The sequence below is a fragment of the Bison bison genome, unplaced genomic scaffold (genome assembly GCF_000754665.1).
Source record: "Bison bison bison isolate TAMUID 2011002044 unplaced genomic scaffold, Bison_UMD1.0 scf7180017864043, whole genome shotgun sequence".
Lineage (NCBI taxonomy): Eukaryota > Metazoa > Chordata > Mammalia > Artiodactyla > Bovidae > Bison > Bison bison.
The window spans coordinates 2,870,909-2,892,977 of NW_011494615.1; the positions used below are offsets into that span (position 1 = coordinate 2,870,909).

Below are 22,069 nucleotides of genomic sequence, written 5' to 3' on the forward strand. Positions count from 1 at the left end.
GGATTAGTATTTATGTCAAATTGTAGTAACCTTGCAAGTGTATCTTGTTATTCAGGATAAAAAGAGTACAATCCCTGACTTAGGATAGTTCAATTTACATGATTTTTCAACTTTTACAATGAGGCAGAAATGATACGCATTGAGTAGAAACTTTACTACAGGTTTTGAACTGTGATCTTTTCCTTGGCTAGAGATATATAGTACAATACTTTCCTGTGACACTGAGTGGCAGCAGCCACAGCTCCCAATCATCCGTGGCTCACTGAGGATAAACAGTAGGTATATATTTACAACATTCTGTATCCATACAACCATTCTGTTTTTCACTTTCAGTACAGTATTTGATAAACTAAATGAGATATTCAACGTTTATTTTCAAATAGGGTTTGTGTTACATGATTTTGCCCAACTGTAATCTAATTTCTGGGCTTCCCTGATAGCTTGCAATGCAGGAGACTCCAATTCGATTCCTGGGTTGGAATCGAATAAGATCTCCTGGAGAAGGGATAGGCTACCCCCTCCAGTATTCTTGGGCTTCCCTTGTGGCTCAGCTGGTAAAGAATCCACCTGCAATGTGGGAGATCTGGGTTCAATCCCTGGATTGGGAAGATCCCCTGGAGAAGGAAAAGGCTACCCACCTCAGTATTCTGGCCTGGAGAATTCCAAGGACTGTATAGTCCATGGGGTCACAAAGAGTCAGACATGACTGAGTGACTTTCACACACATGTGAAAGCTAATTTCTAAGTGTTCTGAGCATGTTTAAGGTAGGCAAGGCTAAGCTGTGATGTTCAGCAGGTTAAGTGTATTAAATGCATTTCAAGTTACATACAATATTTTCAACTTAACATGGGTTTATCAGGATGTATAATCATTGTAAGTGCAGGAAAAATCTATAAACTCTCCTCTTTCCGTAAACTTGCATCCTGCCTCTCAATACCCAAGTCTCAGCAGATTTATTGAACTTACTTGGAAAGAAGATGGTAGGGAAGAGACAGGTTTTTTCCCCCATGTGTTGTGACAAACACATATTTATTTTTCTGATTCAATAATCTATAGGGGCATTGTAGTAAATGTGGAAAAAAGATGAAGAGAAAAAGAAAATTTAAATCATCCATAAGGTGACCACCAAATGATAACTATTTTAGATTAAGCCTCATCATTTTGGTACCATCTTTTCCAGTTACTACTAAATAATACTAAATGTTTCTTTTACACTGTTGAGATTATATAATATTTTTAACTGTCTTCTCCATTAGTTATGAGTTCATATCATGAGATCATCTTTATTATAAGAATTTTCATGGATGAATTACATCCCATATTATGGATAGACCATAATTTATTCCAACTATTCCCCCCACTCCCCCTTTTAAGGACATTTAGGTCATTTCCAAATTTCTTGCTCTTCTAAAATAATCATGAACATTCTTGAAAGTCTCTCTGTATATCTCTGATTATTTCCTCAGGATAAGTTCCTAGAATTTAAGGCATTAAAGATAGATTGTCAAATTACCTTTCAGAAATTCTATTCTGGGTACCCTCCTTTTGTAAGACATGAAGTGCCTGTTTATTCTGTTCTCATCGTTCTGACTTTTGTAATTTTAAATTATTTTTTCTAGCTTGATGGGTAAAAGTGTTACCTCACAGTTTTACATTCATTCATTTGACCATTTCTGAAGTTAAACACTTTTTCACAGGTTGATGGCCATAACTATTTATTTCTTCCTTGAGTTTTCTGTTTTTAAACAGAAAACTCTTCTTAAAATTTAAAAATAAAATAAAATTAGAAAAAAAAATTTATATTATCATTTTTTATTATGGTTTTATATAGTATGTTCAATTTGACTTACCTCTTACATTTTTGTAATGACATTTTAAATTTATAGACATTTAGCAGATGTATGAAGTCAAGCTTTCAATCTTGTCCTTTTGCCCTCTTTTCTTGAATTTATATACTGAAGGCATTTCTCAATCCTAAAATCAGGTGGCTAAATATTCACCTTTGGTTTTTCCCTTGTTGTTTTGTGACCTTCTTTATTTTTATGTTGAACTTTTTTTAATCCATCTAAAATGTGTCCTGATACTGCTGAGCTTTCTTAGTGTCTGCTGGGAGAGTCATTCACAGTCCCAGGCAACTGTGTGGCTGCTGTTACTCAGCAGTGTGCTATGTGGAGTCATCTCTGTAATATGCAGCTTGTATTGCATATTGCAGGTATTGCAACCAATACCTACAACCTGAATGTCAGGCCTTGTGATTTTAGATTTAAACTTGCATTTGAAATCACTGTTTTGATCAGTCCATAGCATTTTTGTTCCATTTTGTTTTACTTTTATTATAGAAAATCTCAAACACTCACAAGAATATAGTAAAATGAATCTAAAATACCCAGCACCCAGCATATTTACTGATTTAAGAACATCCTTATACCTTCAGTGTCTTTCCCCACTGGATCCTTCCACTGGATTTTTTTATAGAGCATCACACACATCATATTATTTCATCCACCAATTTTTCAGAACATATCTCTTTTTAAACATAACTACAATTCCATGATCATATCTAAAAAGTTTAATATGAGTTCTTTAAATTAATCAAAAATCCAGTCAATGTTCAAATTTCCTCCAGTCTCTTATATTCTCAAAATATTTATTCATTCTTTAACTGATTAGTTGATTGATTGTATTAAAGTTTGCTTCTTTTCAAATTAGGATTCAAATCAGGTCCTTGCACTGGATGACTTCCTTGCTCTCTGGATTGACAGTATGTTCTAGGCATTGTTTGTACACTTTTTGCTCCAGATCTGGAATCAGCCATTTCTCTAGGGCGTTCTCAGAGGTGGTGTTCTAATACCACAATCTAGAATGCTCATTGTGATTATTTTGAGACTTTTTCAGTGGACAGAGCTACTTCAAATTTAGGACTACAAAGTTTTCATTTAACTAGTACATCTGTATCTCCTCTTTTTCACACTGAGAAAGCTGGTTCTTGTGGGTACAGAAGATGATAGCCTTTAAAATTTCCATAGCTGTTCATTTTATTTATCTCACCACACACAAAGGGCAGTCTCATAATAATAGTATTAATACTATCATGATGCATATGATTACTGAAGATAGTTAATATCTGCCAGGCATCATGAAAAAAACCTGGTTAACTTCTAGGGCTGGGTTATTTATTTATTTATTTTTACTGTGGCAAAATGGTCATAACATCAGATTTATCATCTTATCCATTTTTAATGTACAGCTCAGTGATGTTAAATACATTCATAATGTTGGGCAACCATCATCATCATCCATCTGTATAACTCTTCATCTTATAGACTGAAACTCTACACCCATTAAGCAATAACTCCCCGTACTTCCCACCAGCCCCTGGCAGCTCCCATTCCACTTTCTGTCTTCATGATTTTGACTATTCTACGTATCTCGTGTAAGTGGAATCATGCAGTGCTTGTCTTTCTGTGAGTAGCTTACTTCATTTAGCATAATGTCCTTAAGGTTCATGGATGTTGTTGCGTATTTCAGGATTTCCTTCTTGTTTAAGGCTATGTATACATCATGTTCTGCTCTTTCATCCATGTATTGATGGACAGTTGGGTTTCTTCCATGTTTTACTTATTGTGAATAAAGGTCCTATGAATATGGGTGTGCAAACATCTCTTTGAGACCCTGCTTCAATTCTTTTAGGTCTATATAGAAGTGGCATTGCTGTATCATGTGGTGATATGTACAGTATACAAAGTTTCTAATTTCTCTACATCCTCACGGACACTTTTTTGCTGTGTTATTGATAGTAGCCATTCTAATGGATGTGAGGTGGTATCTCATTTTGATTTTGATTTGCATTTCCCTAATGATTAGTGACACTGAACATTTTCTCATGTGCTTATTGGCCATTCATATATCTTCTTTAGAGAAATATCTATTCAAACCTTTTGCTCTTTTAAAAATCAGGTTGTTTGTCTTTTTGTTTTTATATTTTCAGAGTCCTCTATATAATATTAATCTCTTGTCAGATATATGATTTTCAAATATTTCCCCACTCTGTGTGTTGCCTTTACTTCATTGAGAGTGTCTCTGATGCTCCAAAATTTAAAGTTATGAAGTCCAATTGATCTGTTTTTTCTTTTGCCTTTTGTGTCGTATCCAAGAAATTATTACCAAATCTAATGCTTTGAAGCTTCTGTTCTGTGTTTTATTCTGAGAGTTTTATTGTTCTAGATATTACATTTATGTCTTTGATCCATTTTGAGTTAATTTTTGTATATGGTGTTAGGTAATGATTCAGCTTCATTCTTTTGTATGTTGATGTCCAGTGGCACCCCACTCCAGTACTCTTGCCTGGAAAATCCCATGGACGGAGGACCCTGGAAGGCTGCAGTCCATGAGGTCGCTAAGAGTCAGACACAACTGGGCGACTTCGCTTTCACTTTTCACTTTCATGCATTGGAGAAGGAAATGGCAACCCACTCCAGTATTCTTGCATGGAGAATCCCAGGGACGGGGGAGCCTGGTGGGCTGCCATCTATGGGGTCACACCGAGTCAGACACGACTGAAGTGACTTAGCAGCAGCAGTGTTGACTTTTCACTTTCATGCATTGGAGAAGGAAATGGCAACCCACTCCAGTATTCTTGCCTGGAGAATCCCAGGAACGGGGGAGCCTGGTGGGCTGCTGTCTATGGGGTCACACAGAGTCGGACACGACTGAAGTGACTTAGCAGTAGCAGCAGTATCCAGTTTTCCTGGTGCCATTTGTTGGAAAGACTGTTCTAGGACTGTATTTTTTGGTCCATACTGTAGTGTAAATTTAAACCCCACACCCTCATCAAGGCAGGCTTGGATTCACAAATTACCAGTGAAGAGTATAGACTAAGACAATGTCCTGGTTGTCTTCTCTCCCCAACAGATACGTTTGGTTTTCTTCTTCACTCTTTAATGGCAGCACTTGGAGAATTCCATTACCAACACACAGCGTTCTTGGACTAACCACACTGTCTTTTCCCCATGACCCCCTTGTAGTTATTAAATCCTAAGATTCTCATTTTTGCAGAAATTAGCAAATGCCCTTAGGCCAGCCATGACTTCAGGACTAATTTACTTCTCTTTTTTCTCTCTCTTGATTTTCAGATGATGGAAATTTTCCTTACTTTTTGGGCAAGTTCAGCTATGTCTTTTAAAAGTAATTCTGTTCTATTTTATCCAGCATTTCTAGATGTTTTACCACTTCTCCCACCAAATTTCATGAAAATCCTTCTTCATTTTTCTGTTCTTTATTACTCAGTGGTGAAGACACTCAAAGCTCTCTTTTTTTTTTTTGTAAGAATGGCTCTAGACAGATGTTTTTGGAAATTTTATTAGTGATATATGCATTCATATATTTAGGAGAATTTTAATTGTCACTTTTTAGGACTTTTCATTTAGATTTTTATTACTAATTTCTATGTTTGTTTCACTGTAGTTTGATTTACACAACTTGAAGTATGTTCAGTTTTTGTAAAGCTTCTGTGGATGTTTGCAAAGAATTTGTAGTCTTATTTATATTATAAAAAGAGACATATAACTGATAAAAGTAACATTTCTCCCTTAATCCTTAATTTAAACCCTGTTTCCTTTAGGCCCTTCCTTATAGTCTCATTCTGCTTCAAACTGGAATTTTAGGAATTGTTGATAGAAATGCAATATAACTTTAAAACTATTTCTGAAAATTCAGAATTCATTTCCAAAAATCTGTTAATGATAATTAGCTCTCATCTTCTCCACATACTTAGGTGGCCAAGACGTCTTTCTGACAGAAGAACAGAAGAAATACTATAATGCAATGAAAAAATTAGGATCCAAAAAACCTCAAAGGCCCATTCCAAGGCCTCAGGTGAGAGCACTTGATTGATTCTAAATACATGGATGCATTAAGTGGTTATGAGGAACTCAGATATCTGTAGTGCCATTCTTCTTTAATTTTTAAATTTATAGACTTGACCTAAGAATTCAATGTGAACCGAGGTACACTGGTGTATGACTCAAGTTCTTAGGAAAATCAGACATTCAGATTCAATAGTAAATGCCTGGGCAACAACTTAAATTTACTTTTTCGTGAGCATCTGAGAGCTGCTTGGGCTTCCCAGGTGGCATTAGTGGTAAAGAACCCTCCTGGCAATGCAGAAAATGTAAGAGATGCGGGTTTGATCCTGGGGTCGGGAAGATCCCCTGGAGGAGGGCACGGCAACTAACTCCAGTATTCCTGCCTGGAGAATCCCATGGCCAGAGGAGCCTGGCAGGCTACAGTCCATAAGGTCGCAAAGAGTCAGACATTACTGAAGCAACTTAGCATGCATGCATGCACAAGAGCTGCTCGGTATATACTCATTACAGTGATGTGAATTTAGCAGCTTGTTCGAATGTAATCTTGGCCAATTTAAAATGTATTTATAATGTATTTTACCACCTTTCTCTGGTGTGAAATTGAGGTCATGCATACTTCACTTCCACTTCACAAGTATTTATGATAAACTTTCCATCTTAGGAGCAGACACACTTTTTATGTAAAAGGCCAGACAGTAAATATTTTAAGCTTTACAGGCCATGTGGTTTCTGCTGTTACTACTCAACTTTGATGTTGTAACACAAAAGCAATCATTATAGATAGAGAACAAATGTTCTTGGCTGTGCTCCAGTATGACTTGATTTATAAACACCAAAATTTGGATTTCATGTAATTTTCATGTGTCAAAATTTTATTCTTTTTGAGTTTTTTCCCCCAATACTCATTCTGAGTAAAACCTATCCTGAGCTCATGGGCTATACTAAAATAGGTGATGGACCAGATTTGGCCTATGGGCCATAGTTTGCTGAATCCTGCCTTACGAGCTCCTTAAAGGACTGCTCTGTGCTTACAGTCCATTGAGGAGCTGGAATCTGAGAACATTAGATTATAAAGTCATACAACAGGCACAGTTGGTAGTTCTGAGAAGTGAGTTTGGAGGCTTTCAAGACAAGGAGGGTCAGGGGCACCAAAAAGTCTGAGAAAACAGTATGGAAGAGGGGCTTGATATCTGATGCATGTAGAGGACTTGGAGATTTTCATTCAAACATGAGGTCCCAAATTATCAAAGTGAAAGTGAAAGTTGCTTAGTCATGTCCAACTCTTTGTGATCCCATGGAATTCTCCAGGCCAGAATACTGGAGTGGGTAACCTTTCCCTTCTCCAGGGGATTTTCCCAACCCAGGGATCGAACCCAGGTCTCCCACATTGCAGGCAGATTCTTTACCAGCTGAGCCACAAGGGAAGCCCAAGAATACTGGAATGGGTAGCCTATCCCTTCACCAGCCGGGCCCTCCTGACCTAGAAATCGAACTGGGGTCTCCTGCATTGCAGGTGGATTCTTTCTCAATTGAGCTATGAGGGAAGCCCTAAATTATCAAAGGTATGTTTAATTTCCTGCTATTCCCAGCAATCAGAATACAGCCTGGCATTAAGTATGTTTTCAGTGATTTGTTGAATAAAGAAGTATGTTTTAGGGCACAAAATCCATCCCCCTAGGTTTAAACATTTGTGTTGCACTAAAAATGTCTATAAATGTCAGGACAACTGTTTAGAATTTATACAATGAAAAATTTTTACAAAAAGCTTAATGATAAAATTATATTTATAGAGTTTTCATCTGACAACAGTATGTGGAATTTCAATTTACCTAAGTCAAATCTAGCTTTCAAGTACCATACTCATTTTCTAGTACTAATTTCACTTTGAAGTGACTTCACAAGGACAGAAACAGTAAAGACCTAACAGAAGCAGAAGAGATTAAGAAAAAGTGGCAAGAATATATAGAAGAACTATACAAAAAAGGTCTTAATGACCCAGATAACCATGATGGTGTGGTCACTCACCTAGAGCTAGACTTCCTAGAATGTGAGGTCATGTGGGCCTTAGAAAGAATTACTACAAACAAAGCTAGTGGAGGTGATAGAATTTCAGCTGAGCTATTTCAAATCCTAAAAGATGATGCTGTTGAAGTGTTGCACTCAATATGCCAGCAAATTTGGAAAACTCATCCATGGCCACAGGACTGGAAAAGTCAGTTTCCATTCCAATCCCAAAGAACAGAAATCCCAAAGAATGTTCCAGATGTGCTTATTTCACATGCTAGCAAGGTTATGCTCAGAATCCTTCAAGCAACACTTCAGCAATTTGTGAACCAAGAACTTCTAGATGTTCAAGCTGGATTTAGAAAAGGCAGAGGAACCAGGGATCAAATTGCCAACATTCACTAGACCAAGGAGAAAGCAAGGGAATTCCAGAAAAACATCTACTTCTGCTTCACTGACTATGCTAAAGCCTTTGACAGAGATGGGAGTACCAGACTACCTTACCTGTCTCCTGAGAAACCAGGTCAAGAAAGAAGCAACAGTTAGAACTGGACATGGAATGACTGACTGGTTCCAAATGGGGAAAGAAGTATTACAAGCCTGTATATGGTCACCCTGCTTATTTAACTTTGACGTGGAGGCTACAGTCCATGGGCCCACAGAGTTGGACATGACTGAGCGACTAAGCACAGCACAGAGTGAAAGTGAAATTTGCTCAGGTGTGTCCAACTCTTTGCAACCCCATGGACTATACAGTCCATGGAATTCTCCAGGCCAGAATACTGGAGTGGGTAGCCTTTCCCTTCTCCAGGAGATCTTCCCAACCCAGGGATCGAACCCCGGTCTCCTGCATTACAGGTGGATTCCTCACCAGCTGAGCCACAAGGGAAGTCCTGGAATACTGGAGGCAGTAGCCTATCCCTTCTCCAGCAGATCTTCCCATCCCAGGAATTGAACAAGGATATCCTGCATTCTCGGCAGATTCTTTACCAACTAAGCTATCAGGGAAGCCCACAGCACAGAGTACATCATGCAAAATGTCAGGCTGGATGAATCACAAACTGGAATCAGGATTGCTGGGAGAAATATGAACAACCTCAGACATGCAGATGATACCACTCCAATGGCAGAAAGTGAAGAGAAACTAAAGAGCCTCGTGATGAGGGTGCAAGAGGAGAGTGAAAAAGCTGACTTGAAACTCAACATTGAAAAAATCATGACATCCAGTCACATCATTTCTTGGAAAATAGAAGGGGAATAAGTGGAAGCAGTGACAGATTTTATTTTCTTGGACTCTCAAATCACCATGGACAGAGACTGCAGCCATGAAATTAAAAGACATTTGCTCCTTGGAAGGAAAGCTATGACAAACCTAGACAGGGTATTAAAAAGCAGAGACATCACTTTGCCAACAAGGTCTCTATAGTCAAAGCTATGGTTTTTCCAGTAGTCATACACAGATGTGAGAGTTGGACCATAAAGAAGACTGAGTGCTGAAGAATTGGTGTTTTCAGTGTGTTGCTAGAGAAGACTCTTGAGAGTCCCTATGACTGCAAGGAGATCAAACCAGTCAATCCTAAGGAAAATCAACCCTGAATACTCATTGGAAGGACTGATGATGAAATTGAAACTCCAATACTTTGACCACCTGATGCAAAGAGCTGACTCATTGGAAATGACCCTGATCCTGGGAAATATTGAAAGCAAAAGGATAAAGGGATGGCAGACAGCAAGATGGTTGGATGGCATCAATGAGTCAATGGGCCTGAATTTACACAAACTCCAGGAGACAGTGAAGGACAGAAAGAGCCTTGCATGCTATAGTTCATGGGGTCACAAAGAGTCAGACATGAGTTAGTGACTAAACAACAGCAAGCACTTTGAAGTTCTTATTTAAACTTGAGCCAACAAGAAAGGCAAAGAGAAGTTTTATTTATATGTGCATGATATGATTCAGTACCAGTTGGTCCCAGATTTGGAGTTAACTAAAAGACATTTACTAGTTTGTTTCGTGAAGGATGTGAAGCCGGCAGTGCAGCACACAGCTGAACAGAAGTTGCAGTGACACATAATGCAGCTTCTAGGCCTCTCCACTGCCCTGGGCTTCCCAGGTGGCTCAGTGGTAAAAGGATCCACCTGCCAATGCAGGCAGAGACACAGGAGACACAGTTTCTATTCCTGGATTGGAAAGATCCCCTGGAGGAGGAAATGACAACCCGTTGCAGTATTCTTGCCTGGCTGGGAAAATCCCATGGACAGAGGAGCCTGGCAGGCTATAGTCCATGGGGTTGCAAAGAGTTGGACGTGACTGAGCACACAACACACCTACTGCACTAGACATGTTTGAAGGCAAGAGATGGACTTGAAGTGGACATGGACTGCTTTCCCACAAGGCTGCTGCCGCCTCCATTCCTAACTATCTGTTATAGCTTGTTTGTTGCATGTCTCATCAGGGAGTAGGTGTGACCCCAGAGACATTCCTGCATGGCTCTCCAATCATGGCTTCACAGTGGGTGATTCCAACAACCAAATGCAACTCAGTTAATTCCAAGCATTTATCTTAAACTCTATATTCCAGAGAGCAGTGTTGCATGAGGTAAACCCAAAACCGTATCCCCTGGTGTCTGAATTTGAGCTTAGACTTTGAATCAGCTGTTAGCCCTTAACTGGGCTTCCACGGTGGTACAAATGGTAAAAACTTCGCCTGCCAATGAAGGAGACGCAAGAGACATGAGTCCAGTCCCTGGGTCAAGAAGATACCCTGGAGAAGGAAATGGTACTCCACTCCAGTATTCTTGCCTGTGAAATCCTATGGGCAGAGGAGCCTGGTAGGCCCCAGTCCACAGGATCATGAAGAGTCAGACACACCTGGGCATATTATAGTCTAGACACGCTAGCCCTTAACTCCCCATAGATTTTTTTTTTTTAATTTCTAAAATCTACATAATATCTTTTGACCTTTGGAGTAGCAACTGCATAGAGAGGGAAGTACAGCTGTTTTAACCTGAGAAGTGATGGATATTCTTTCCAGCAGAAGGACCAAGGGATCTGGAATCATTTCTACCTAAAGCATTCTCACAAGATAGTTTCATTACAGGCTTTAAAAATTATCCTGAGGTATAGAAGTCACTGTAAAATGACATAGAATGTATGTAGAATACATTAAAATACATAGAATGTATCTTAAAATAACATAGACTTTTTTTGATCCTCTACCACATTTGGTAGCTTATATTTTTAATTTTCTCTATTTTCTCAATATTAGAGTTGAACTGTAAGGCCAGTGCTTACCATGCCCTTACATTTATTCTCAGCCCTTATTCTGCTTTCTTGGAGAGCATCCTTAAAAGTATCTTTTCTCCAGGTCCTTTCTGACTTCCACGATGCATTCTCACATAGGAAATGCATTTGACTTTCAAGTTTCTTCTCCAGACTCCTTGATAAAAGGTTTAGAGCTCCTGGAGCAAAGTTTGAAAGACATCAGCTTACATGTAATATCCTTCTACTGCTGTTCCAACCCTTTTTCTTCTCATTGCCCTTGCTCTCCCATAGTGACAGCATTCACTCTCTTGATGTTAGTTCATATCAGTACTGATGCCATAGAACTCCACATTTGCTTTCCAGCTCTCTGCCTGAGCTCCAGACCTGTACCTCTACCTGCCCATGTCCCTTGGATGTCCCACTGGGCACCTCAAATTCCAGTGTGCCCAGGACACATCCATCATCTCCACCCGCCAAACTCCTCATCTGCTGTTCTCCAGTTGATTGAATGCACCACCAAGCAGAAATTATAACCTCAGCCTTAACTTTCCCATAATCTACTCCATTAGAATGCTCTTGGACTCCTGCTTCTTATTCCATATTAGTTCTTAAACCTAAAAACTCATGTCTTTCTCTACTGTTACCACCACAAAACATCATCTTTTGCCCAGATTACCCTAACAGATGCCTGGGACTATAAAGATGAATTCTTAGGGGTCTGTGCATTTTCTAAAAAGAACACTATGTGCATACTTTGATTAAATGATATATAATATGAAATAATCTAATATATACATATGGTACATATATATATATTATACATAAACAACCAATGTATAGTCGAGAATGCCATACGATACCAGTGTCTGAGTTTGTGCTAAAGAACAGTTTCCACTTAAGCAAACAACGGAGTCGTGCCTTATAGAGATTAGATTAAAGGAAATAATGGAATAGTTGAGTCACTGCACTGCACATGGTAGACAAGGCATGCAAACTTGAGTTAGAACCTGTAATAGAGCAATCGGCACACCTTTACCTGGGAGCAGGTCATCCATGTACGAAACAATATGCAAGTTCACCACCAGTACTCGTATGAAATAATCAGTTTTTCTGTTTCCAGTTTTAGTAATCACTGGATCAGAATCCCATTTATCTAGCCTTATCGTCAAGTGAACAAGAATTAGAAAATTGGCTTTCAAGAATTGCTTGAATACAGAGTTTTGCTTAAGTATAAGGTCTGATTATTCTAAACTGACAAATGGAGGCTTGGAGATGTTAATTCTGTCTTGTCCAGCAAAAGTATGTGAGCAAGTATCCTCTGCATTAATATTATTAAAGTCAAAATACAGACATAGGTGAAATATACAGACCAAAGTTCATTTTTTTATGATTAAACCCAACATGAGCTGTTTTATTTCAACAAAAACAAATCACCCACCACATCAAAGTTATGTTGTTACTAAAAATGTACGTATTTATTTAGTTTCAAAATGAAATTAAAGCTATATGCCTGCACTTTAAAACCAGTTTCTAATTAAATTTAATGAAATTAAATGAAAAATATCTATTAGAAGAATTTCTTGCCCTTTAAAAGTGTACATTTTCCAAGAAACTAATTGTAAGAGAGGACAAATGCTATTGTATATGCCTTTTAATGTATGTGATTTCATTCCTACAACTCCAAGTGATTTATGATTCCTTTTTCTTTTTCCTCAGAACAAATGCCAAGGCTTTGTGTTTGACCTCGTCACACACCAGGTCTTTGACATCATTATCATCATCCTCATTCTCCTCAACATGCTTAGCATGATGGCTGAAACACATAAGCAGTCGGAGACCATGAAACATTTACTTGAGTGTTTCAACTTGGCCTTTGTGGTCATCTTTGCAATTGAGTGTTTCATCAAAATCTTTGCTTTGAGGCAATACTACTTCGCCAATGGCTGGAATTTATTTGATTGTGTGATCGTGCTCCTTTCTATTGTTAGTAAGTAAAACTGGCAACCAGAGGGGCTTTAGTCTGAGAGCAAGAAGTAAACTTGTAAGTCTTATCATTTGGAATTTTCTCCAGAGTAGCCACAGAGCATAAAATTAAATTTAATGTGGTTTTTGAAAAAAAAAAAAAAAGATGAATAAATGCCATTCTCTTTGGGGAATTGCTAGAAAATACAGAGTATTTCCACTCCCTTGATTATCTACACAATTGAAACAGAGTTAAGTAATTATGTGGATCATTTATTCAATGGGGATAGATGAAATTAAGATGACTTAGAAGTTTTTGTGGGGCTACCTGCTTTATCCAGGGAATTGAGTCAAAGTTCCATTTTCTTCTACAACTATAAGGCCTAAAGAGCATTTCTTGTTTTAAGGATTTGGCATTTAGTTTCCATGTTTTTCCCTAGTTCAAAATCCTTCTGGATGTCAGATCACAATTACTAGGCCCCAGTGACATTGCTGGGCCTTCCTGTACCTCCTCCTTATAGAGGGCCTCCGTGGCTCAACCTGGATGGGGCTTGCAAGAGTGTGTCATAAGGACAAACAGTGCTTTTCTTTTTTCTGTATCTCATGTTAACTTAAATTATAGTGGAAACGACATAGTGTGTCAACTGCTTGGGTTTCACTCACCAGCTAGCTTCACTCTATAATTGCTATATTTTTCTTAACTGTGCACAGAAATTAACCTTAAGGTTTATAGAAGAAGACTAGGGAGAAAAAGAGGGTTATTGCCATACACCTTTTCATGAAACATGTACACACACATGCACATACATTAACTTCGAAGGTAAATTCTTCATGACTAAGCTATGAGATTTTACTCTGGGTTTTTGAAGTCTGCTTTAATTAAACTGATAATTTAACTATAATTGCGTAAAACTGCCTATGGGTTTTTCTCATTGTTCAAAGAGCATGAAGGCAGTGAAAACGGATTTCACAAGTGGAAGCTTCTGTTTTATCTCAGAAAGGATGCAATAAACAGATATGCTGGATCAAAATATTTTGGTTCTTAACATGATAGCAGCAATCCAGATGTTTCAGGGACCAAGAAAATGGTACAGTTCATAGTCTGTTCTACTTTTTAGCCATGGAAACTTATGTAGATAAAGTTTAGTAATAAATCTTTCAACATGCTTATGGTTAGTTCAGTTCAGTTCAGTAGCTCAGTTGTGTCCAACTCTTTGCAACCCCATGAACTGCAGCACACCAGGCCTCCCTGTCCATCACCAACTCCCGGAGTTCACTCAAACTCACATCCATCGCTTCAGTGATAACATCCAGCCATCTCATCCTCTGTCGTCCCCTTTTCCTGCCCCCAATCTCTCTCAGCATCAGAGTCTTTTCCAATGAGTCAACTCTTCGCATGAGGTGGTCAAAGTACTAGAGTTTCAGCTTCAGCATCATTCTTCCAAAGAACACCCAGGGCTGATCTCCTTTAGAATGGACTGGTTGGATCTCCTTGCAGTCCAAGGGACTCTCAAGAGTCTTCTCCAACACCACAGTTCAAAAACATCAATTCTTCAGCGCTCAGTTTTCTTCACAGTCCAACTCTCACATCCATACATGACTACTGGAAAAACCATAGCCTTGACTAGACAGACCTTTGTTGGCAAAGTAATGTCTCTGCTTTATAATATGCTATCTAGGTTGGTCATAGCTTTCCTTCCAAGGTTAAGTAGACTGTTAATCTTTATTAGTCAGTTTCAAGCACAAGTCCTGGTGAAATTGACAGCAGCAATAAAGTTAGAAAATGAGTCTGGGGCAACCATCTGAGCACTTAAAGAGCTCTTCCTCCAACATTCAGAGAGCAGCTCATTCATTCCACTATTTGCTGAACTTTTTCCAGGCAGTGCCAGGCATCGTAGAGCTCACAGTAACTGAAGGAGGTCGCCATTACCCCTACCATACAGCCTATAGCCTACCATGGAGACTGAAGACTCTAGGACAGGGCTGCCTCAGGTCAAACTACAGGCACAGCCCCTCCCATCAGCAGAAAATTGGATTAAAGATTAACTGAGCAAGGTACAGCCCTCCCAAGCAAGGCCCAGTTTTCCCTGAAGCCAGTCCCTCCTATCAGGAAGCTTGCACAAACTCTTACCCTCATCCCTCAGAGGGCAGACAGAATGAAAACCACAATCACAGAAAACTAACCAAAATGATCACATGGATCACAGCCTTGTATAACTCAATGGAACTATGAGCCATGCTGTGTAGGGCCACCCAAGACGAATGAGTCATGGTGAGTTCTAACAAAACGTGGTCCACTGGAGAAGGGAATGGCAAATCACTTCAGCATTCTTGCCTTGAGAACCCCACGAACAGTATGAAAAGGCAGAAAGATATGACACTGAAAGATTAAACACTCACCCCACCCCTAGGTGTCCAATATGCTACTGGAGAGGAGTGGAGAAATAGCTCCAGAAGGAATGAAGAGGCTTAGCCAGAGCGGAAATGATGCCCAGTTGTGGTTGTGTCTGGTGGTGAAAGTAAAGTCTGGTGCTGTAAAGACCAATGTTGCATAGGAACCTGGAACATTAGGTCCATGAATCAAGGTAAATCGGAAGTGGTCAAACAGGAGATGGCAAGAGTCAACATTGACATTTTAGGAATCAATGAACTAAAATGGACCAGAGTGGGCAAATTTAATTCAGATGACCATTATATCTGCAACTGTGGGCAAGAATCCCTTAGACAAAATGGGGTAGCCCTCAAAGTCAACAAAAGTGTCTGAAATGCACTACTTGGGTGCATTCTCAAAAATGACAGAATAATCTCTGTTCGTTTCCAAGGCAAACTGTTCAACATGACAGTAATCCAAGTCTGTGCCCTAACCACTACGCTGAAGAGTATAAAGTTGAATGTTTCTATGAAGACCTACAAGACCTTCTAGAACTAACATCAAAAAAGATGTCCTTTTCATCACAGGGGACTGGAATGCAAAAGTAGGAAGTCAAGAGATACCTGGAGTGACAGGTAAGTTTGACCTCAGAGTACAAAATGAAGCAGGGAAAAGACTAACAGAGTTTTTCCAAGAGAATGCTCTGGTGATAGCAAACACCCTTTTCCAACAACACAAGAGACGACTGTACACATGGACATCACCAGATGGTCAATACTGAAATTAGGTTGATTATATTGTTTGTAAGCTGAAGATGGAGAAGCTCTATATCATCAGCAAAAACAAGACTGCGAGCTAACTGTGGCTCAGATCATAAGCTCCTTATTGTAAAATTCAGACTTAAATTGAAGTAAGTAGGGAAAACTACTAGACCATTCAGGTATGACCTAAATCAAATCCCTTATGATTAAACAGTGAAAGTGACAAATAGATTCAAGGGATTAGATCTGACAGACGGAGTGCCTGAAGAACTATGGACAGAGATTTGTAACATTGTACAGGAGGCAGTGATCAAAACCATCCCCAAGAAAAAGAAATGCAACAAGGCAAAATGGTTGTCTGAGGAGGCCTTACAAATAGTTGAGAAGAGAAGCGAAAGACAAAGGAGAAATGGAAAGATATATCCATCTGAATTCAGAGTTCCAAAGAATAGCAATGAGAGATAAGACAGCCTTCCTAAGTGATCAATGCAAAAAAATAGAGGAAAACAACAGAATGGGAAAGACTAGAGATCTCTTTAAGAAAATTAGAGATACCAAGGGAACATTTCATGCAAAGATGGGCACAATAAAGGAAAGAAATGGTATGGACCTAACAGAAGCAGAAGAGATTAAGAAGAGGTGGCAAGAATACACAGAAGAACTATGCAAAAAAGAGCTTCGTGGCACAGATAGCCATGATGGTGTGATCATCATCTAGCGCCAGACATCCTGGAGTCCGAAGTCAAATAGGCCTTAGGAAGCATTACTACAACAGGAGATGGCAAGTTTGATTACTACAAACAAAGCTAATGGGGGTGATGGAATTCTGTCTGAGCTATTTCAAATCCTAAAAGATGATGCTATGAAAGTGCTGTACTCAATGTGTCAGCAAATTTGGAAAACTCAACTGTGGCCCCAGGACTGGAAAAGGTCAGTTTTCATTCCAATCCCAAAGAAGGGCAATGTCAAAGAACATTCAAACTACCATACAATTACACTCATTTTACATGTTAGCAAGGTTATACTTAAAATCCTTCAAGCTAGGCTCCAGCAGTACATGAACTGAGAACTTCTAGGTGTAAAACTGGGTTTAGAAGTCAGAGGAATCAGAGATCAAATTGCCAACATCTGTTGAATCATAGAAAAAGCAGGTGAATTCTGGAAAAATATCTACTTCTGCTTCACTGACTACGCTAAAACCTTTGACTCTGAGGATCATAACAAGTTGTAGACAACTCTACAAGAGATAGGAGTACCAGACCACCTCACCTGCCTCCTGGGAAACCTGTATGCAGGTCAAGAAGCAACAGTTAGAACCGGACATGGACTGCTTCAAAAGGAATACGTCAAGGCTGTACATTGTCACCCTGTTTATTTAACTTATATGCAGAGTACACCATGTGAAATGCTGGGCTGTGAAGCACAGCTGGAATCAAAATTGCCTTGAGAAATATCTGTGACTTCAGATATGCAAATGATACCACCTTAATGGCAGAAAGTGAACAGAAACTAAAGAGCCTCTTGAAGGTGAGAGAAGAGAGAGAAAAAGTTGACTTAAGAATTCAACATTCAGAAAATGAAGATCATGGCATCTAGTCCCATAACTTCATGCCAAATAGATGGGGGGAAAATGAAGACAACGACAGACTTTATTTTCTTGGGCTCACAAATCACTGCAGATAGTGACTGCTACCATGAAATTAAAAGATGCTTGCTCCTTGGAAGAAAAGCTATGACAAAACTACACAGCGTATTAAAAAGCAGAGACATCACTTTGCTGACAAAGGTCCTTATAGTCAAAACTATGGTTTTTCCAGTAGTCATGTATGCATTTGAGAGTTGGACCATAAAGAGGGCCAAGTGCTGAAGAATTGATGCTTTTGAACTATGGTGCTGGAGAAGACTCTAGAGAGTCTCTTGGACAGCCAGGAGATCAAACCAGTCAATTCTAAATGAAATCAACCCTGAACTTTCATTGGAAGGACTGATGCTGAAGCTGAAGCTCCAGTACTTTGGCCACCTGATTCAAATAGCTGACTCATTGGAAAAGACCCTAATGCTGGGAAAGATTGAAGGCAGGAGGAGAAGCGGGTGACATAGGATGAGATGGTTGGATGACATCACCAACTTAATGGACATGAGTTTGAGCAAACTCTGGGAGATAGTGAAGGACAGGCATGCTGCAGGAGTCACAAAGTATTGGACACAACTGAGTGACTGAACAACAACAAAATTAAGACCTACCACTTTAAGGAATCAGAAAAAGAGAAATTAATTGAACCCCAAATCACTTGCTACATGAAAGAACTGAGCTCACAGGAAAGACAAATTACTGTGAGCTTGATTACTCAAAGAAATATGCACAGAGGAAGTGGACCTTAAAGGAGGGACTTCCTCCAGTTGTTGCTGAAATGGTAAAAATTCCACATCTCAAAAAAAGTGGCTGTCTACATCTCTAATGACCTTAGAGGATCCTCAGAGGAAGAACAAGGCCCTGTGTATATGAGGCAAGCATGTTCAAGCCATTCTGTAATATTTGGATCAAAATGTGTGTTGTTTTAAATTCTTGTATCACTTGCTTGCACAGCAAGCAATGAGAAAACAGGATGTTTTAGGCCAAATATTCAGCAGTCTGCAGAAACTTATGCTTGAGATGCCACTTCTGGGATATTTACAATAACAGAGAAACTGTCTCTGATTTATTCCCGTAGCTTTTTGAGTTTGGACTTCCAGAAGTCCTTGGAATGAGTGTATTGACAAGCATCACAACACTACCTTCTTTCTCTAGCTCTGTCCTTGCCTATAGCAGGCTGTGTTCAAATTCCTCTAAAGTAAGAACCTGTTTGTTTAAGAAACCTTGGGGTTAGGGGTGTACAACTTCCACTGATAGCTCACACTCAAGCCAGCCTTCAGTAGAAGAAATTTCTCTTCGCATTCTAATCTAAATGACTCCTTCAATAGTTTATATGTTTTCCATTCTATGTATATAATAAATATGGAAAACTGTTATATTTGCTACCCCATGCGTGATTTTAAATGCCCAACATAGATGATAATGTATTTCAAGTCCATTAGGTAACTTACAAAATAGTAATAAACTACATTTTATTTATTTTCTTTGAAGGGTCTTCTTAGATGTCCTGTCCCATCTAAATTCCTATCTAAATTGTATGAACCTTGAAAATTGCTCTCCAGTTTAAGGCACATATATATTTTTTCCCTGATGTGGGTAAAAAAAATTCTTAATTTTGTACATAAGCTGAAAAGTAATGGTAAAAAGTTGGTCTCACTAAGATTGAAAGCAGGAGAGACAGGCTATGTCTAAAATCAATCTGTCTGCTGGAAATTCATTGACCCTCCTCCTTGTCTTCAGGTTCCGTGGTTTCTGCCTTGAAAACCGAGGCCCAGATTCCTTTCCCTCCAACACTGTTCAGAATGGTTCGCTTGGTTCGGATTGGCCGAATCCTGAGACTTGTTCGAGCAGCACGAAGAATCAGAACTCTGCTTTTTGCTCTGATGATGTCCCTGCCCTCTCTATTTAATATTGGTCTTCTCCTCTTTCTGGTTATGTTTATTTATGCCATTTTTGGTATGAACTCTTTTCGAAAAGTGAAGGAAGAGTCTGGAATCGATGACATCTTCAACTTCCAAACTTTTACAAGCAGCATGCTCTGCCTCTTCCAGATAACCACGACAGCAGGTTGGGATGCCCTCCTCAGCCCCATGTTGAAATCAAACAAGTCCTGTGACCCCAAGACAGAGAGCTGCCACCTCTCTACCATAGCCATAATCTACTTCGTCACTTATATCATCATTTCCTCTCTCATTGTGGTCAACATGTATATTGCTGTGATTTTAGAAAACTTCAATGTAGCCACTGAAGAAAGTGAAGACCCTTTGGGTGAAGATGACTTTGAAATGTTCTACGAAGTCTGGGAAAAGTTTGACCCAGAAGCAACACAATTTATCAAATATTCTGCCCTTTCTGACTTTGCTGATGCCCTTCCTGAGCCTCTGCGTGTGGCAAAGCCAAATAAATACCAATTTTTAGTCATGGACTTGCCAATGGTGAGTGGAGAGCGTCTCCATTGCTTGGATATTCTCTTCGCTTTCACCACGAGGGTACTTGGTGAGTCCAGTGGCCTGGATAGCATGAAAGCAGCAATAGAAGAGAAGTTCATGGAGGCCAACCCTTTCAAGAAGTTATATGAACCCATAGTCACCACCACCAAAAGGAATGAAGAGGAAAGATGTGCTGCTGCTGTTATTCAAAAGGCCTTTCGAAAGTACATGCTGAAGACCAGGTGTACCTTGAAAGACAGGCCTCATTCAACCCTCCAGACACTCTCCAATGGAGACTTACCCAGCTCTGGGGTGGCCGAGGGCAAGGTCCATTATGACTGAGCCCCACACCTCCACCCATACCTCACAGCCTCCAAGCCTTGACTCTGGCCTCTGAGCTCCAAGCCATCCACAGCTCTGTGTACAAACAAGTGAACTCTTTGAACTCGTCATTCCATTTTTTTTTTTTTTTTTCCTGGCTAAAAGAAAATATTTTAGAGTTCACATCAAAGGATTCTTATAGAGATAAGGGTGCCTGACTATTACTACCAGTACAGTTTTAACAAAGAAAAAGACACTAGAAAGGTCTATAGAAGACATACTAATGTGAGGATTGAAGCACAGTTCAAATTATGTCAAAAGAATAAGAAACAAAAAACACATTAAAGTTTTAAATCATGTTTCCCATGTGTTCCTGAGTACTGTGTCCAATGCCTTTGTCAGATGTTTTCCCCAGTAAAAGTATGTGGCTTATCACATGTAGCTCTTTTGCATGCTAAGTGAGAATTCAAAACCTGCCAATAAATACTCATTGCAGATTTTTTTAGCCAATGTTGAATATTTTGAGTTTATTTCAAACCTAAAAGCACGATCATGATTTGTGTCAGTTACTACCCTATCTTTCACTAGCTGCAATATCTGTTATATATATGTGGGGAAAAAATAAATAAATAAAGCTTTCAGTTTGCATTTCATTTGTATAATACACTAAAAATTCTTTTGTTTGGTGCTTGTGTGAGTAGTGATTTAAATGTGGTACCTAAGTTGGAATTAAAGGCAATAGCCAGTGGTGTGCTGATAAGTGCATAATAATTGCTCTTCAGGAAAAAAGAAACAAGCCATGATTTGTAGTGTTTACTGATTTCTGTGGTGAATATTCCCTTCATGACCAATTTCAAGCTACCAACATGATGTTTCTGAATGTAGAGTTGGGAAAGATGTCCACAGTCAGTTCTCGTGAGCTGCCTGGAGCTGGCTGAGCACACCATTGACTGGAACCAGTAAGACAGTCTCACTTCCGGTGAAATATCTGCAGTGGGCACCTCGGATGGAGAGTGCACCCCACTTAGCACAACAGCTGGACCCCAGGGCAGGGGAGCCATAAGACATAATGGTTAGCCAGAGACCTCAGTCATTTGATGAGCCCTACATTCAGTTCTGGCTGAATATATGCATGAAACACAGCCCAGAGAACAACCAAGTCGATCAGAAGGGCCTGGCCCCAGGAGTAGCCCAGGACCTCCCTAAAAACTGGAGATGCCCAGAGGCCAAGCAAGACATTAGCTGGACTGGGGGCAAAGAACTACAGTGTAATAATCTAGACTCAGACGGAAATCCCGCAGAAATAGCCCTGGAATCCTGTATCTCTGACAGGCCAGAGGAGGTGATGTGTCTGTCAGCAGCCTGGAGTCTGAGCCCTGAGCTTCTGCACTGCCTCTCACTGTCCAGTGGAGGTAAGGCCAATGCTGGATGCTGTGGCATATTAAGAGGGAACTTATTTTTA

The 22,069-nt window shown here is 39.5% G+C and overlaps 1 protein-coding gene across 1 annotated transcript in view; it reads left to right on the forward strand.

Moving 5' to 3' along the window:
- SCN11A (sodium channel, voltage-gated, type XI, alpha subunit) overlaps positions 1-21,216 on the forward strand; it is a 134,575-nt gene extending 113,359 nt beyond the window's left edge. Inside the window, exons 26-28 of the mRNA XM_010835570.1 lie at positions 5,775-5,875; positions 12,847-13,117; positions 19,598-21,216. Of these exons, the coding sequence (XP_010833872.1) occupies positions 5,775-5,875; positions 12,847-13,117; positions 19,598-20,628 (1,403 nt within the window). The 3' untranslated portion in view covers positions 20,629-21,216. The remainder of the gene's footprint in view (positions 1-5,774; positions 5,876-12,846; positions 13,118-19,597) is intronic.
- Positions 21,217-22,069: the final 853 nt, after the last annotated feature.